Below are 18,860 nucleotides of genomic sequence, written 5' to 3'. Positions count from 1 at the left end.
TCATGGCACGCATTTCTCCTCCTTAGACGAGGCATCACAAAAACGTTTCACATGGCAACGCCGGTCAACTACTGTTTCTGTATGAGAAATCGGTTGGAATCCTCATGTCAGCACATTGTTGGTGTCGCCACCGGCGCCACCCTTGTGTGAATACTCTGAAAAGCTAATCATTTGCATATCACAGCATCTTCTTCCTGTCGGTTAAATTACGTGTCTGTAGCACGCCATCTTCGTGGCGTAGCAATTTTCATGGCCAGTAGTTTAAGTGACTAGTATTCCCGTATTCCTTAATTTCCCCGAACAGTTTTGTACATCCTTCTTTTGTCGATGCCGGCCGGAGTGGCCGAGCGGTTCTAGGCGCTACAGTTTGGAACCGCACGACCGCAACGGTCGCAGGTTCGAATCCTGCCTCGGGCACGTATGTTTGTGATGTCTTTAGGTTAGTTAGGCTTAAGTAGTTCTAAGTTCTAGGGGAGTGATGACCACAGCAGTTAAGTCCCATAGTGCTCAGAGCCATTTTTGTCGATCAACTGAGGTATTTTTTCTGTTACTCATGGTGGTACACAGCATAGAACTAATCTAAAGAAGCTCAACCTGAATGTCATTCTGAAAACAGTGACACATATGAACATAAATCACCACTGAGCTACAGTGGGCCGTAAGGAGAAGTGTTACGAGCTGTAGGAAGCGTTCGGTCTTGCTTAGTGAAATAACACGGTATAAGGCCCCCCAGAGGACTAGCTGGGCGCTGCCGGCGTGCTCAGACGGCGGCATGTGCGCCGTGCCTGTGTCGTGTGTCGTGTGTGGGCGGGCTCAGCGCCACTGGCGCGTGGCCGTCGTGGGAAGCGCGCAGCAGGGCTACCTGTATGAAACCCACACCACAACACAACACAACACGAGCACAGAGCAGTGTACCCGGGCCTGCCCTGCCCTGCCCTGCTCCAGTGCGGTGTCCCGTTGCCCTGGGGGCTTCAGAGCCATACTGTATCCATCCGCTGACTATCTCAACGGTTAGCGAAAATGAGGGCCTTAATTCTGGACGAGCGAATTAAAAATTAATCAGCTAAAACAGTGACACAAAAAAATCACCTAACATGAAGTACGCCTACAGCTAGAAGACATGAAACACAGTGGATCAACAAGTCACACTGTTCACGGAGCAGGATCCACATACTGCGAATGAAGACAGTGAGCAACAACTTGTTTTACCATCGGTTTGCAGGAGCGCATCCGGGATATAATTAACAAGTGTGCCGATATTTCGGCTTACAAGCTTTCCGACATGTTCAAAAAAATCGCTTGCAAGATTTTTAACGCACTTCGCACCGTGAAGTAAACGCGCATGCGCCAAAAATACATTGAGGAGACGAAAGTAATGGGATAATGATATGCACACATATATATCGCAGTAGGATCGCGTACACACGGCAATGCATTGGCGCAGCTGCCTTTCGTACTCAGATGATTCATGTGAAAATGTTTCCGACGTGATTGTGGTCGCACGACGGGAATTAACAGATTTTGAACGCGGAATGGTAGTTGGGAGCTAGATGCATGGGACATTCCATTTCTAAACTCCTTAGGAAATTTAGTATTCCGCGACCCGCAGTGTCAAGAATGTACTTAGAATTTACCTCTCACCACGTACAACGCAATGGCCGACGGCCGCCACTGAAAGACCGGGAGCAGCGACGTTTGCGTAGAGTTGTCAGTGCTAATAGACAAGCAAGACTGCGTGAAATAACCGCAGAAATCAATGTTGGACGTACGACGAACGTATCAGTTAGCACATTGCAGGGAAATGTAGCGTTAACGGCCTATGGCAGCAGACGACCGATGCGAGTGCCTTTGCTAAGAGCACGACGCCGCCTGCTGCAGCTCTCCTGGGCTCATGACTACATTGGCTGGACCCCAGACGACTGGAAAACCGTCGCCTCAGCAGTCGCTAAGAGCTGATGGTGTGGTTCGAGTGTTGGGCAGACCCCACAAAGCCAAGGACACAGATTGTCAACAAGGCATTGTGCAAGCTGAGGACGAGGACTGTGTTCACATGGAATGGACTGTGTGCTCTGGTCCAACTGAACCGATCATTGATTGGAAATCTTCATAAATGGTTCTCACTGAACACTTTAGATTTGTCACTGAGATGATTTCTACAGAAGCTCTTTGTATGTATCAAAACATGTGGTGCGTGGTAGAAATCATCTCAGTGACAAATCTAAAGTGTTCAGTGAGAACTACTTACGTCTGCAACAACAAGGATGCAGTGGGAATGCATTTACATCTGTTGGACGAATGTTATGGAAACAAACACCACATGTCATAAAGAAAGCATGTAAACAGTCTGAGGATGAATCACAACGATTCGAAACCGGCAACGGTATGCTTTGAATAAAGGAACTGAAAGCAAATTTGTCGCTGTCCTAACACCATCAACATATGTCTTCAAACAACAGCCACGGTCTCCAGGGTGTTTCAAAAATGACCGGTATATTTGAAACGGCAATACAAACTAAACGAGCAGCGATAGAAATACACCGTTTGTTGCAATATGCTTGGGACAACAGTACATTTTCAGGCAGACAAACTTTCGAAATTACAGTAGTTACAATTGTCAACAACAGATGGCGCTGCGGTCTGGGAAACTCTATAGTACGATATTTTCCACATATCCACCATGCGTAGCAATAATATGGCGTAGTCTCTGAATGAAATTACCCGAAACCTTTGACAACGTGTCTGGCGGAATGGCTTCACATGCAGATGAGATGTACTGCTTCAGCTGTTCAATTGTTTCTGCATTCTGGCGGTACACCTGGTCTTTTCAAGTGTCCCCACAGAAAGAAGTCACAGGGGTTCATGTCTGGCGAATAGGGAGGCCAATCCACGCCGCCTCCTGTATGTTTCGGATAGCCCAAAGCAATCACACGATCATCGAAATATTCATTCAGGAAATTAAAGACGTCGGCCGTGCCATGTGGCCGGGCACCATCCTGCATAAACCACGAGGTGTTCGCAGTGTCTTCTAAGGCAGTTTGTATCGCCACAAATTCACGAAGAATGTCCAGATAGCGTGATGCAGTAATCGTTTCGGATCTGAAAAATGGGCCAATGATTCCTTTGGAAGAAATGGCGGCCCAGACCAGTACTTTTTGAGGATGCAGGGACGATTGGACTGCAACATGGGGCTTTTCGGTTCCCCATATGCTCCAGTTCTGTTTATTGACGAAGCCGTCCAGGTAAAAATAAGCTTCGTTAGTAAACCAAATGCTGCCCACATGCGTATCGCCGTCATCAATCCTGTGCACTATATCGTTAGCGAATGTCTCTCGTGCAGCAATGGTAGCGGCGCTGAGGGGTTGCCGCGTTTTGAATTTTGTATGGATAGAGGAGTAAACTCTGGCGCATGAGACGATACGTGGACGTTGGCGTCATTTGGACCGCAGCTGCAACACGGCGAACGGAAACCCGAGGCCGCTGTTGGATCACCTGCTGCACTAGCTGCGTGTTGCCCTCTGTGGTTGCCGTACGTGGTCGCCCTACCTTTCCAGCACGTTCTCCGTCACGTTCCCAGTTCGTTGAAATTTTTCAAACAGATCATTTATTGTATCGCTTTTCGGTCCTTTGGTTACATTAAACCTCCGTTGAAAACTTCGTCTTGTTGCAACAACACTGTGTTCTAGGCGGTGGAATTCCAACACCAGAAAAATCCTCTGTTCTAAGGAATAAACCATGTTGTCCACAGCACACTTGCACGCTGTGAACAGCACACGCTTACAGCAGAAAGACGACGTACAGAATGGCGCACCCACAGACTGCGTTGTCTTCTATATCTTTGACATCGCTTGCAGCGCCATCTGTTGTTGAAAATTGTAACTACTGTAATTTAGAAAGTTTGTCCGCCTGAAAATGTACTGTTGTCCCAAGCATATTGCAACAAACGGTGTATTTCTGTCGCTGCTCGTTTGGTTTTTATTGCCGTTTCAAATATACCGGTCATTTTTGAAACACCCTGTATGACAAAATTGCAACAACCGCAACCATGCAAACTAAACGGAAACAGCACCAACGCCAGCCGAGGTACGGCTCAATTTGTTCTATACAGATGATTGATCGGTCTTGTAGCACGCCTACGTTGTCGAGGAGTACGTGGGCGTCAAACAAACATCAGCTTCGACAGGTGTCGGAGCCTCCTGGAAACTACACACACTCTCGGCGGTAAACCAGACCTAGGTCAACGTCCTGTCGCGCGAGTTCGATCCGGTTCTACCGCACACTCGTGTCTCTGGATCTGACGCGCCGATCCTACGTAATACGAGCAGGTAAAGACATTATTGATGCTTATTCCAGGAGAACGGTAAGCACCAGAACGAATCGAGTACCGGTCCGCTGGTGTGCGGTAGGCAGACAAGTCTCAGGGAGCAGGGCTGGGCGCGACCGTGCAGCCGTCGTGTCGGCCAGTGGACACGTGTATCGCACTGCCCGCCGGCCGCCGCCGTCGTAACGCGACTCTGGGAGTCGCAGAGTCCGCTTGTGACCGGCGCCGCTGGCTCCTATCTGGCACACCGCTCCAGCCTACACTGCGGTCACGTGACCGCCATACGTGGCCTGGTATCCAGCCGATCGGCGTTAAACGTTTCCTACAGTGACCGTTTACTTGGCTGTACGGCTACCGCGGTCGTGAAACGGTTCGGGTGCCTGTGAGACCTCGTACTTTAAAACGCTCCCTTCGCCCGTGCCTCAGAGCTTCCGTAACGCCGCACGAAGTAACAGTCGAGACGCAGTCGGAATACAAACACTTTTGGCGATGTGCGTCTCGAGAGACAAATTATGTGAATGTAACTGCGAAAGTTTATTGGCTGACGCGGATTGATTCGTCTGCACAGCTATGTTGCCAAAGAAATATAAAAAATAGCTAATGAAGTACTAGAGGAAAGTAAAGTATTGCACCGGAATAGAGGTTTGAAAATACGGAATATAGAAATAGCCAACAATATTAAAGGACAACAAAATTCTTGTAACAGCTCCTTTCGAATACGGACGTTTGAAGCCTGGGGTACATATAAGCAGAAAAGAAATAAAATAAAAATGTAACAAAAAGATACCGTACTGAATTCGGAGAACATTGAACATGACATTCACGGAAGACAGAATATAGCGTTTAAACTTATGAAACATATGAATTAAATGGAGAAAGATACGGCAAACATTAATAGTATAACAGAAAATCAAAGGGTACAACACTACACCTTTATGATATGACGAAGATACTGATAAAAGTTATTACATACAAATTGATAGTAAATCAGTAGATCAAACAGACGTAAAATAATTTACAATAGCCTTTCATGTAAAAGCTATTGACCTAGATATAATTAATCTGAGTTAATCAAACACGGAGGAATCATTTTAGAACTTTGCTTTCTCCAATTTTTTTAAAGTATGTGGTGAAAGCATTGTTCCGTCATTGAAGAATGAAACATAGCTAAAGCTATGACGGGAAAATTCATAGTGAAAGACTGCAGACTATAGGAGACTCAGTAATTTCAGAAGAACAGTCAGGAAGGGACATTGTTGTAGTGATAACATATGTATAATGACACAAAGTATTGAAAAACGACGGGAGTTTTGTTTGCAAACGCATTTAGCATTTATCGATTACGAGAAAGGTTTCGATAGCTTAAAACACCCCGTACAAAGTCCCAGTTTTTCACACAGTCCAATTTTTTTTTACTCGGTCAAATTTAGCCACTGTCACGAATGATGATGATGAAATGATGAGGACAACACAAACACCCAGTCCCCGGGTAGAGAAAATCCCCACCCCGGTCGGGAATCGAATCCGGGACTCCGTAATCCAAAGGTAGCAACGCCAGCCACTAGACCACGAGCTGCGGACTGACTGCACTGTCGAATGTTTTGTAGACTTTCAGTAACAGGAAAGTAATGTCGTCGATCACGGAGGGTAATTGCAGACTTCCGAAATAAGCATTTAAATATTCCAAACTCGATTCAAGAAGTTTCGAAGATAGCCATCTAAACTCCACGAGCACTTCAGGCGGACCAATCGATATCTCGAGCTCCAAACCTCTACGTGGAATTATGTAACATTCAGGCCTGTCGGCCATTCAGACTCAGTGGCTGCGTGCAAGCAGTTTCAATAGCAAATCCCCGCTGTAACTAACAGCGGTTCTGTACGGTACTGCTTCCTGCTAGGACTGTCACACACAGACTGGCACGGGAATTACCTTTAAAACAAGCCTAATCATCCCCGATCAGCACCGAATTAGGCGAATTGAGAAAAAAATCGTCTCCCCTGCAGCCAGAAACTGACTGAGGCGACTACAAAAGCGATCACGGCTAACATACATCTGAGCGGTCAGGAAATGATGTGTTACAAATTCTGCTGCGACTTTCGCTAGATTTCAAAATCTGAAGTTTTGGAAACCACAGGAATGTGGGCAGGTAGTCGACTCTCAAGACGTTGCCCCTCCCCCCCCCCCCCCCCTCCCCCCACTCATAACAGTCGTAGATGTTTCAAGACCAAGGTGCGAGAAGTTGTAAAACTGACAGAACAACCAGATAATTCTAGCAGAGATGGCAGCAGCAATTTTACCGCCATAAGTAATAACGACCTTTGGTACAGACAAGCATTCTCTACAGCTGTCTAAGAGAACATAAGCGTCGACACATTCGAGAACCAAAGGCCTCAGCTTTTTCAACAGAAGAATGTACCGTTAGAGCCACAAGTGTCTATTAATGTGTATGAAAAACAGAGCAGTCGGCATAATTCTGCCTCACCTTCACATTTATGTCTCAACAATTCCGTCAACGATGGGCGGTTTAAATATACAAAAACTTAAGATACGGGAACCACTAACTGGTACATCTGAATAGCAGACTAGATACGTCGAAATCCATGGTGTTAAAATACGAGGGCGTGAAGAAAAGTAATAGCGCCGAATTCCTTATATGACTGTAGATGCAATGCGTCCTCCCACAAACTCTCTTGAGCTTTTTAATCGAGCTCTCGGTGTTTACATTACTCCCGTCGTTTGTTCGATGATCGTTTGCTTCTACGATCATTCATTTTCCAGCTTCTAAGGTTTTTTAAATAAAACAAATGTTATTAACATCCTACATGTTAATTCTTCATGTCTACATAATTGTTCCCCAGCGTAGTCATCCTGGCTACGAACACATTTCTCCCAACGAGCGACCAGTTTGCTGATACCATCACTGCAGAATGTTTGACTCTGGCGACAGAGCCACAACCTCCCTTCTGCTTGTACCATTTCATCACTACTGAGCTGACCTGCTCGTAGGTGTTCTTTAAGCTTGGAAACCGAGGAAAATCTGTTGGTTCAAGTCGGGATTCTATGAAGGATGATCGACAACACTGAACCCAAGACGTATGGTTACTGCAGATGTCGCAACGCTCGTGTGTAGTCTGGTATTGTCTTGTTGAAGGAAAATATTTATATGTGTTTACGAAGTCTTCGAATTAGAAACCATATTCCAGCGCGCCATTTCTCACGCACCGACATAGTTAAATCGCCATGTTACGTACTACAATTCGGAGCCGTCTAGCGACAGAGGGCTGAAAATATTTACACATAAATAATAAAAATATGTAGAAGGTTTATAACGATTATTTTATTTAAAAAGCTTTAGTAGTTAACACATTAAAAATTTGAAGGTGTTAGTTTGCGGCTCGCCCTCGTAACATTGAAGATCGTTTTATTGCTTACTCTGAATTTATCACACGAATGCGTTCTCGCGGTTCCGCGAACGATCGGAAACTTTAATATAAATGTATAAAGGACATAGATGTCTTACAGATACTGATGACAATAATATAAAACTTGATACGGTATCTAGAAATATTACATTGCTGGCGCTGTGCACTGAATTTTTATTGCGTGCACAAATTGCAAACTTTGTGCAGCAGTAGAAAGGTCTCGTCATGTATCTAGGCACATACTTAGCTTCGTCGAGCTGTGCAAAGAGATAAGCATAAGCAGGAACAGATACAATGAGGTAGTACGAATGCGGGGATGGAGACGTTGAATAGGACACTAACGACTTTTTTCACCCGTCCTTGTCCAAACCGAGACCGTAATCCCCCTACGATAATGTTGTCGTTGATGGGACCGTGAGCCTAGCCTTTTATTCATGTCTGCCAACAACAGCTTCTTCCCAGGAATGTACACAAATTGCTATCAATGTAGGTAATGGAGCACAATCTTTTTACTTTTTTAATTTATTTACCAACTTACAACGATATGAGATTTGCCATCATAACGCTGTGAAAGAGAAATGTAAACTATTCGTTGAGACAGAGTACGTAGGAATGTTTTTACGAGGATATGATAGTTGGTCAGCTGTGACCTTGCTGAATGAACCATCCCGGAATTCGTCTCAAATGACTTGGGAGATGGTTCAAATGTCTCTGAGCAATATGGGACTTAACATCTGCGGTCATCTGTCCCCTAGACTTAGAACCACTTAAACCTAACTAACCTAAAGACGTCACACACATCCATGTCCGAGGCAGGATTCTAACCTGCGACCGTAGCAGTCGCGCGCTTCCAGACTGATGCGCCTAGAACCGCTCGGCCACACCGGCCAGCGACTTGGAAGAACCACAGAAAATAAAAACGTATGACCGAAAAGATTGCCTCATTCGACAGGTGCAATGTTATGTACAGATAACAGAAAATAGAAAAAGTAGTTTTGCGTAGTACTCGTTTTCAAAACGAGACGTACTGGTTGTATTTACGTATTACCCAGTGGTTTCTTGACATTCGTCTATGTCTGTGGACGATGTTGCAGCAACCTTGTCATGCTTATAACACAAATTGAGAACTATTGTGCTGTGTTAACAAAACTGATAACGATTCTGACAGGCATGTTACTGTTTCTTCACAGGCGGTGTCCGAGGCGGCGAAAGATGCAAAGGCCGCCACCCTAGCATCTGCCACGGCCGCCCACGCCCGTAAGCCGGACAGTGGCTGCGGCGCCGCCTCCGCCTCCGCCGCCCCCGCCGGCATGTGGCAGTGCGAGGGCTGGCTGCTGGGCCGGCGGCCGCTCAGCGGCGGGCCCGTCGACGCGGCGTCGCTAGCGCGTCTGGTGCGCTCGCTGGGCCCCGCCGCCCCGCGGCCGCAGCGGCGCCCCCCGACGCTGCTGCGCTGCCGCGACGACCGCCTGGAGCTGGCGGCGCGCCACGACGACGAGGGCTTCGAGTCGGACGACGACTCGCGCTCGCTCGCCTCCGACGACACGGCCGTCAGCAACTCGTCGTCCTGCTGCTTCGTCGACGACCACGTGTACCGGCGCGGCGCCGCGGGGGCGGGGGCGGGCAAGGCTGGCGGCGTCCCTCCGCCCCCGCGGCCCGTGCCGCCCCCGGGGGTTGCGGGCCCGCTCGCCTCCACGTCGTCCACGACGTCGGACAGCGCCAACAGCAGCGGCGCCTCCGACACGGACGAGGCGGACCACCAGCCCGCGGCCGCCGGCTCGGTGGCGGCGCTGGTGCAGTCGCTGTCGCTCTACCAGCGCGTCGTCAAGGCGCCCGGCGCCGCCCCCGCCGCCTCCGCCGCCGCCGCCCACGAGCCGGAGAGCATCCCCGTAGCGGACGTGGCCTTCTGCCACACGGACCCCGCGCTGCCGCGCGTCGCCGTCTGGGTGGTGCGTCGCCGTCGCTCCGCCTGGGCAGCCGCCGCGTCCGACGACGCCGCCTCCCAGGCACCGGCGGGGCTCGAGGCCATCGTCTTCGAGACCAACAACGAGCGGGCTCTGCGGAAGCTCTGCAACCATTTCCAGGTGCGTTCACCAGGGGAGGGGTACCGTAAACACCTAATTCTACAGCTACACTTCTCAGACCAACTTATGGTGTCAGGCGAAGATTTGTTTTCCTCCATTCATGGTATGTTCACGAATGGGAAATATGACTGTCGATAAACCTCCGTATGAGCACATATTTCTTTGATTTTCTCGTCCAGATCATTTTGTGAGATGTAGGAGACCTTCAGTAAAAAATGCTCTCGACCAGTTATTTATTAAAAACATGACCGATTTCGGCCTCTAGCAGTGGGCCGTCTTCAGATAGTGCGCCATCTGATTGGTGATGATGACGCTTGGAACAGCTGCACTGACCCCAACCGCAAAATTGTCACAGTTTCTCTGTTCCAAGCGTTATCAACGTCAATCTAGCCTACTACTAGAGGTCAAAACGGGTCAAATTTTGAATAAATGTCCGTGCGATCGCGACTGTTTTTTAATAATTTTACTTTACTGACAGGTAGCTGTTCCCAATAATGTCATCTAAAGTTAGGAGGCATTTGTCTTATTGTACTACGTTTGAGATTATATTCATTAAATATATGTGGTGCCTCTTCCTTCGGACATATCTGAAACAACAGAAAACACATATGTAATTAAGACAATCACGAACAGTAAGCCCTTTATTGCAGATGCACACCAAGCTCAAATTCTTAAGGGGAATCGGCGAGATGCCGCGAGTTCAAAATGGTTCAAATGGCTCTGAGCACAATGGGACTTAACATCTGTGGTCATCAGTCCCCCAGAACTTAGAACTACTTAAACCTAAATAACCTAAGCTCATCACGCACATCCATGCCCGAGGCAGGGTTCTAAACTGCGACCGTAGCGGTCGCGCGGTTCCAGACTGAAGTGCCTAGAACAGCACAGCCACACAGGCCATGCCGCGAGTAATGAGCCTTGTGAGAACGGGCATTATATCAGAAATGAATGGTGTAAGTAGAGAGTTTGGATCTGAGGGCAGGCGTGCTACGGCAGTCCGTGCAGCTGAAGTGACCATTGTGTCCAGATAACATAGTAATCAGCGCCTCTGCTTAGTAAGTAGGGGACGTTGGTTCGAATTTCAGTCCAACACAAATTTTCAACTTCCCCATTGATATTAAATCCCCACTAATAGCTAGTGTCTTTAATTCTATTGTATCTCTATTCATTAAGACCTAAACCACAGTTTAGAATATCATTTAAAAATATTATCCTCAAGAGGAGAATGTTGCTGCTGGTATTTCATTTGAAGAATGCTAATTTTGAGATAAATTAAAACACTGTACTCAAACTTCCAAACATCAGAAAGTGGTGTCTGTCTCCCTTCCCGCGGCCGCCCATCTTAATTTAGGTTTTCCGTGATTTCCCTAAATCGCTCCAGGCAAATGCCGGGATGGTTCCATCCAAAGGGCACGGCCGACTTCCTTCCCCGTCCTTCCCTCATCCGATGAGAACGATGACCACGCTGTCTGGTCCCCTTCCCCAAAACAACCGCCGGCCGCGGTGGTCTCGCGGTTCTAGGCGCGCAGTCCGGAACCGTGCAACTGCTACGGTCGCACGTTCGAATCCTGCCTTGGGCATGCATGTGTGTGATGTCCTTAGGTTAGTTAGGTTTAAGTAGTTCTAAGTTCTAGGGGACTAATGACCACAGCAGTTGAGTCCCATAGTGCTCAGAGCCATTTGAACCATTTGAACCATTTGAACCCAAAACAACCAACCAATCTGTTTACCTAATTTGTGCCGGCCGGGGTGGCCGAGCGGTGCTAGGCGCTACAGTCTGAAACTGCGCGACCGCTTCGGTCACAGTTTCGAATCCTGCCTCGGGCATGGATGTGTGTGATCTCCTTAGGTTATTTAGTTTTAAGTAGTTGTAAGTTCCAGGGGACTAATGACCACAGAAGTTAAGTCCCATAGTGCTTAGAGCCATTTGAACCTTTTTTTTTTTTTTTGTCCACCTGCTTTGCTGAATGGTTAGCAAATCTGGTGCCCTGTTGCGGGCACGGGTTCGATTCCCAGCTGCGTAGAAGACTTTCTCCATACGGGACTGGTTGTTATGTTATCCTAATCATTATTTCATCATTGACAAGCTAGTCGCCCAATGAGACACAAATTGAAAAGACAAGTCGGCACCGGAAGTTCCTCACGGGAGGGACTGCTGGCTATCAATGAAGCATCACCACTTCACTTATTTTCCTAATTTGTGTCAACAAATTGTACCCCCACCGCCCTTCGTGTAAACTATGTCCCTGCGCTTGAAGATATACGGGGCGATTCAGCTGCACCTACTGACTTCGTTTTAGGCAAGCCACATTACGTCTGTACCTGGATCGGTATCCAGAGAGGCAACAGCCGCGTAATCGATCTACGTTCCCTCTCAGAGCTTTGGACGACTGTTAGCAAACGGGACGACCTTACGGTAAAAAAAATAGAAGTAAGCGTTCGCCACGCGTTGTGCTGTATTTTTGGACCAAGACGTACCTTACTTACGCTACTCCTATCCAAGTGTCTCCAATCTTTCTTTGAGTAATTAACGGTGTAGTCATAGAAGTTTTGTTGTCTCTGTAATTTTATTCCGTTTATAGTACTTAATATTTCGCAACTTAACCTTTCGTATATAATTCATAAACATTGCCTTAGAAAGCATGTTTCACTATCGGAAACAATGGAATTAAGAGGAGATATCAAAATGAGAAGCGTGGCAGTAACAACTTTCTGGTATACAATCCAATGGTAAGATTAATATATGACCCGCTAAGTTAATGTGCTACAGCAGTTTCATAAAGAAAATTTGTGCAATAGGTCTAAAATATCTTGGCATAGCTATTCTGGGACATTTCACATCTCTAGAGCGAAATGGCCAATAATATTTTTCTATAACGTGGGGCTGCAAAAAATGAGGTCCGTAGGGGCAGCTAATTTACCCTGTATATTAGTCTGAGTTTAAGAAAATGTCCTGTACTTGAGTTCTTACATAAAATCACAATTTGCAGCTATTACACTTTAACTTCTACGCTCATTTCCACACCCGTGCACACACTGCATGAATTCACATTTTTCATTTCATAGAGCTGATCATTTCTTCCATTCGATCATTCTCACATATCTAGCAGTTTTGTTTCTTTGTTTTACAAATAAGTTTGTGTGGTAGCTTCTCTACAGAATCTCCTAATAAAACACTTAACACTTCCTTTTGACAGATGGAGCTGTAAGCTGTAGTTCTGGAGTTCTTCACCTTTACTTCAGTTAGTTTCTGCAATATTAAGGCTAGATTTTTTTTTTACTTCCGACGATATACTTAATCGAATATCATATCTTCAAATGAAAGAATATGTTCTTCCAATTCTTTTTTAACTTCGCTTGAAAACACTTTAGTGCTGCCAAATACACTCCTGGAAATTGAAATAAGAACACCGTGAATTCATTGTCTCAGGAAGGGGAAACTTTATTGACACATTCCTGGGGTCAGATACATCACATGATCACACTGACAGAACCACAGGCACATAGACACAGGCAACAGAGCATGCACAATGTCGGCACTAGTACAGTGTATATCCACCTTTCGCAGCAATGCAGGCTGCTATTCTCCCATGGAGACGATCGTAGAGATGCTGGATGTAGTCCTGTGGAACGGCTTGCCATGCCATTTCCACCTGGCGCCTCAGTTGGACCAGCGTTCGTGCTGGACGTGCAGACCGCGTGAGACGACGCTTCATCCAGTCCCAAACATACTCAATGGGGGACAGATCCGGAGATCTTGCTGCCCAAGGTAGTTGACTTACACCTTCTAGAGCACGTTGGGTGGCACGGGATACATGCGGACGTGCATTGTCCTGTTGGAACTGCAAGTTCCCTTGCCGGTCTAGGAATGGTAGAACGATGGGTTCGATGACGGTTTGGATGTACCGTGCACTATTCAGTGTCCCCTCGACGATCACCAGAGGTGTACGGCCAGTGTAGGAGATCGCTCCCCACACCATGATGCCGGGTGCTGGCCCTGTTCACGGTTCACGTCTAAGCTGTCGCGGCATGCTACCAGTGTTAAAGACTGCGATGGAGCTCCGTATGCCACGGCAAACTGGCTGACACTGACGGCGGCGGCGCACAAATGCTGCGCAGCTAGCGCCATTCGACGGCCAACACCGCGGTTCCTGGTGTGTCCGCTGTGCCGTGCGTGTGATCATTGCTTGTACAGCCCTCTCGCAGTGTCCGGAGCAAGTGTGGTGGGTCTGACACACCGGTGTCAATGTGTTCTTTTTTCCATTTCCAGGAGTGTATTTTTATATGACCTTTGTTTTTATTTTCGGTGTGCTTCTTAATTGCTAAAACATTTTATATTGTGTACATTCATTTAAGCCATGAACTGCATTTAGATATACTGTCAAGAGGTAAACGAGTTTCATCTATGGCTCACTTTCCATAACGCCTTTGCATTGCCATACTCTAATACAAAATAATTATCTTGCAGTCGTACACTGTCGTAACCACCGCCTTCAGCAATCATGTACATTGGCTACGTTTTGCCAGGTCGTTCTGCAACACGGCAGAAGAAACATCAGCTTCTCGTAGCCATATTACACTACCTCGTTCTAACTGGTGAGTTGTTGATAGTGGCGTCTTTGTCGCCTTAAAAGCGTTCTTGAGTGACGTCGACTCACCACTTCCAAAGGTAACTAACGCTCATGACCATTACACCGTTTCGCCAACTGCGACATAGCCGCGTATACAAACAGTGATCCAATACTTGCAAACGTTTTTTATTCCAGTCTTCGATTACACTCTCAATTCTTTAGACGATGACCGGTTTCAGTCCGTATTGGCCGTCCTAAGATCTCAGGACATGATGTAAAAAAGATCTGAGGATGGTCATTACGGACTGAAACCCGTCAAAGTCTAAAGAATTGATATTGTGATCAAAGACTGGAATAAAAAAACATTGCACCGTTTATTTAAATCAAACCTGCTTTGCATCCTCATAGTGAGGCTAGTAGTGTCACTCTGATACGAATGACACAAAATGTTAATAGACATCATGTTTCAGTTGTGGAAACGCGCCTACCGGCTTTCTTTTATGTCGCACAACTCCTCCTTAGTGTTGCAATTTTTTTCCGTCAGTGTACAAAGAGTTTCAGTGATCTAATCACCGTTGGTTGCTGTGGTTACCTTGTGAGGTGTGGGGTTGATCGGTTATTCTGTGCAACGGATTAACCTGAGATGTACCCTTTATCCTGTGGCTCCAGCAAAATGCGATGTCCACCCCCACACTACTACTGAAGTCAGACAGACACTCCTAACGTTCTAAAGAGTAATGCCTGAAAAACTTTCAGCAATAAATATCTTCTGGAGTCGTCCGCTGTAAGGAAATGATACAAAAATTCACAAAATTGCTTACGTAACTAGTGGGGTACTTGGGTACTGGAGTAGTGCTAGTTAGTGTAAGAAAAACAGGAATCTAACGAAAGTTATTATTTATTTTGCAAAATTCTGAGAAATCACAAGGGCACTTTTAGTTATGTATTGAACAAGTTATATTCTGGTTCTTTTCGGAATGTGAAGTTACCTCTCAAGGATAGGATTCACCAATGAAATTTCTATACAAAGTTTAAGAAGCCTTGGCAGAATGGCTAAGAGGCGCGCCTACTCAACTTGAATAATTATCCTGTAGAATGTTGCTAGGTACGGTCGAGGCTGTCGCATGTGACATGCAGTGAAGTGTACTGTTGTGGAGGAAATATGGGTCTGGCAATAGCTGTAGCGCATGATACTGTAAGGTGCGATGACTGCTGTCTGCGCTACTCGCTGCTGACAAATAAGATAACTCTCTTTCTATCTGGATTGACCTTCACCAAGCAAACTCTCCCTACGCCTTGATGAAGTCACAGACTCCTATTCGCCCCTAGTCTAACTATTGGCGTGGTACACCGGTCAGATTGCCAGCCCACAGCGATGGCACTCAAAAATTCGCTCGCAGGCGTTTAACTATAACTCTGTCCGCTCACACCGCACAATAGGTGTGGCGGCCAACACAGTGAACAACGCTTAATCTCAAGGACTCAATATAGAGTAGCACTCCGATTTCCTCTCTACAGAGGTGCTCTCCCAGTGAAGTACTGAGGAGAGGCTTGTTCCCCGCTCTTTCGAGTACACGTACGAGCGCGCACGATCTCCTTACGTGTTCTCGCTCCAAGAGCGACAACGTAATGGCGCCTCTTCACGCCAGACGTGAATGGGTATATCTTTCGGTCTCTTCCATTCAGCTCAAGGCGTCAGAAACATCGTCTGCCAATCAGCATTGCTCTTCTGAAACGGGAGAATGACGTTTCGTTTAAGGCGACCAATCCGGAAACTTGTAGCTTTGGCGTTTGGCGTTTGCTGTCTCCCTGTGAAAATCTCTGAAACTGCGTGCTATATGTAAAGAATGCGTAGGCTGGCCGCTCCCACACAATGTAGAGGAATTTGCTTTTAAGCCAAGCACGTGATTGTTCCCCCCTTTCCACTGGGGCCCACGCAGTCCGCTACAAGCGGTCACCAGCCGACATGGGCTGGGTCGTCCTCTGAAGGGCCTGGCGTCCCGTTGTGCGGCCTCTCTCCCGAACTAAAAGCCTCTGTGACGGTCGTGTCTGGAATGTATGTGTGCACGCCAGCCTCGAGTACTTCAACCGCGGTGCGCTCACTTGTCAATTGCATATCGTTTACATAAATTAATACATCATTGAGTTTATCTTATCGGGTTTGGGTTCGAATGAAGCGTCTTGATGTGCGGAACATGATTGTGAGGGCGGAACATGTAAGCAATGAAGGTCAGGAGACCAGGGCTTCCTACAACCTCTGTGGGTGGGACGGCAGTGCCGCGGGCGGAAGTGAGTGTAGTGGCGGCGTGCTGTGCAGGAGGTGAGCAGAAGACTGAAGCTGGACCAGTACCGGCACCCGCACCGGCGGAAAGAGGGCGTCGCGGCGCTGGGCCGGCCGCCGGCCTACTCGTCGATGGCTCAGCCCTCGCCCTCGCCCTCCTCTTCGTATTCCTCGTCCCCGTCTCCCTCGCCGGTGGGCAAGCAGGCGGCCGTGTCCCTGTCCTCCGGCATCTCCAGCAGCAGCAGCGTCAGCACCAGCAGCGGGGGCAGCGCCAAGTCCCAGCAGAGGGTGGAGCCGGCCAGAGTCTCCCCTCACCAGCAACAGCAGGTCTTCAAGCGACTGGAGGCGCCCGCCGTGGTCGCCAGGTTCAACCTGCTACAGAGGACCGACGGCGATGGAGTCACGCACCTAGAGGTGGCCAGGGGTATGTACACGTCTCAAACCTATTCTACATCTACATCCATACTCCGCAAGCCACCTGACGGTGTGTGGCGGAGGGTACCTTCAGTACCTCTATCGATTCTTCTTTCTATTCCAGTCGCATATTGCTCGTGGAAAGAAAGAGTGTCGGTATGCCTCTGTGTGGGCTCTAATCTCTCTTATTTTATCCTCATGGACCCTTCGCGAGATATACGTAGGAGGGAGCAATGTACTGCTTGACTCCTCGGTGAAGGTATGTTCTCGAAACTTCAACAAAAGTACGTACTGAGCTACTGAGCGTCTCTCCTGCAGAGTCTTCCACTGGAGTTTACCTATTATCTCCGTAACACTTTCGCGATTACTAAATGATCCTGTAACGAAGCGCGCTGCTCTCCGTTGGATCTTCTCTACCTTTCCTATCATCCCTGTCCGGTACGGATCCCACACTGGCGAGCAACATTCAAGCAGTGGACGACCAGTGTACTGTAACCTATTTCTTTTGTTTTCGGATTGCATTTCCTTAGGATTCTTCCAATGAATCTCAGTCCGGCATCTGCTTTACCGACTTTCAACCTTATATGATCATCCAATTTTAAATCACTCCTAATGCCTACTGCCAGATAATTTATGGAATTAACTGCTTAGAGTTGCTGACCTGCTATATTGTAGATAAGTGATAAAGGATCTTTTTTCTGTGTATTCGCAGCACATTACACTTATCTACATTGAGATTCAATTGCCATTCCCTGCACCATGCGTCTATTCGTTGCAGATCCTCCTGCATTTCAGTACAAGTTTCCATTGTTACAACCTCTCGATATACTACAGCATCATCCGCAAAAAGCCTCAGTGAACTTCCGATGTTATCCACAAGGTCATTTGTATATATAGTGAATAGCAACGGTCCTACGACACTCCCTTGCGGCACACCTGAAATCACTCTTACTTCGGAAGACTTCTCTTCATTGAGAATGACATGCTGCGTTCTTATATCTAGGTACTCTTCAGTAAAATCACACAATTGGTCTGATAGTCTATTCGTTGCAGATCCTCCCGCATTTCAGTACAATATTCCATTGTTACAACCTCTCGATATACTACAGCATCATCCGCAAAAAGCCTTAGTGAACTTCCGATGTTATCCACAAGGTCATTTGTATATATTGTGAATAGCAACGGTCCTACGACACTCCCTTGCGGCACACCTGAAATCACTCTTACTTCGGAAGAATTCTCTCCATTGAGAATGACATGCTGCGTTCTTTTATGTAGGTACTCTTCAGTAAAATCACACAATTGATCTGATAGTTCATACGCTCTTACTTTGTTCATTAAACGACTGTGGGGAACTGTATCGAACTAGTCGTACCATGCATCCAGTTTTCTAGTCACCGCTCATGATTCACTGTCCCTCTCCACAGTAGTCATGGTATTTCCATCTTCAGATAATCGGCAGACGCCAGCAGTTACTAATTTTTTTAAATGACTGAATCCATCAGCTATATTTAAAGGGCTTGCTTTATTTGCTACAGCTCTTGAGGCCGCTCTGTGCTGGCGCTTTCAATTCCATAAACAGGAGTCAAAGACTTCGTTATCACGGATGTCGATATGAGTCTGTCCTCTATCGAGATGTTCACTGTCTGATCAAAAGTCTCCCGACACCGCTATGTAATGCGGACTGACCAGGAGATGTCAAGACAGGCGGACCCGCCAGTAAAAAAGGAGCCCGGAAGACCCATCATCAACTGAGATGGGGAGTACTCTGT

At 47.1% G+C, this 18,860-nt stretch overlaps 1 protein-coding gene across 1 annotated transcript in view; it reads left to right on the top strand.

Annotated features, from left to right (window-relative positions):
* Nucleotides 1–18,860, top strand: part of LOC126284317 (serine/arginine repetitive matrix protein 1-like) — a 385,100-nt gene that overhangs the window by 348,535 nt on the left and 17,705 nt on the right. Inside the window, 4 exon segments of the mRNA XM_049983154.1 lie at nucleotides 8,932–9,554; nucleotides 9,556–9,602; nucleotides 9,605–9,822; nucleotides 16,711–17,098. Coding sequence (XP_049839111.1) covers nucleotides 9,052–9,554; nucleotides 9,556–9,602; nucleotides 9,605–9,822; nucleotides 16,711–17,098 — 1,156 coding nt within the window. The 5' untranslated portion in view covers nucleotides 8,932–9,051.

Source organism: Schistocerca gregaria, chromosome 8, assembly GCF_023897955.1.
Source record: "Schistocerca gregaria isolate iqSchGreg1 chromosome 8, iqSchGreg1.2, whole genome shotgun sequence".
Classification (NCBI taxonomy): Eukaryota; Metazoa; Arthropoda; class Insecta; order Orthoptera; family Acrididae; genus Schistocerca; species Schistocerca gregaria.
The sequence above is the reverse complement of the archived record's forward strand: the minus strand, read 5'-3'. Positions and strand labels throughout refer to the sequence as shown.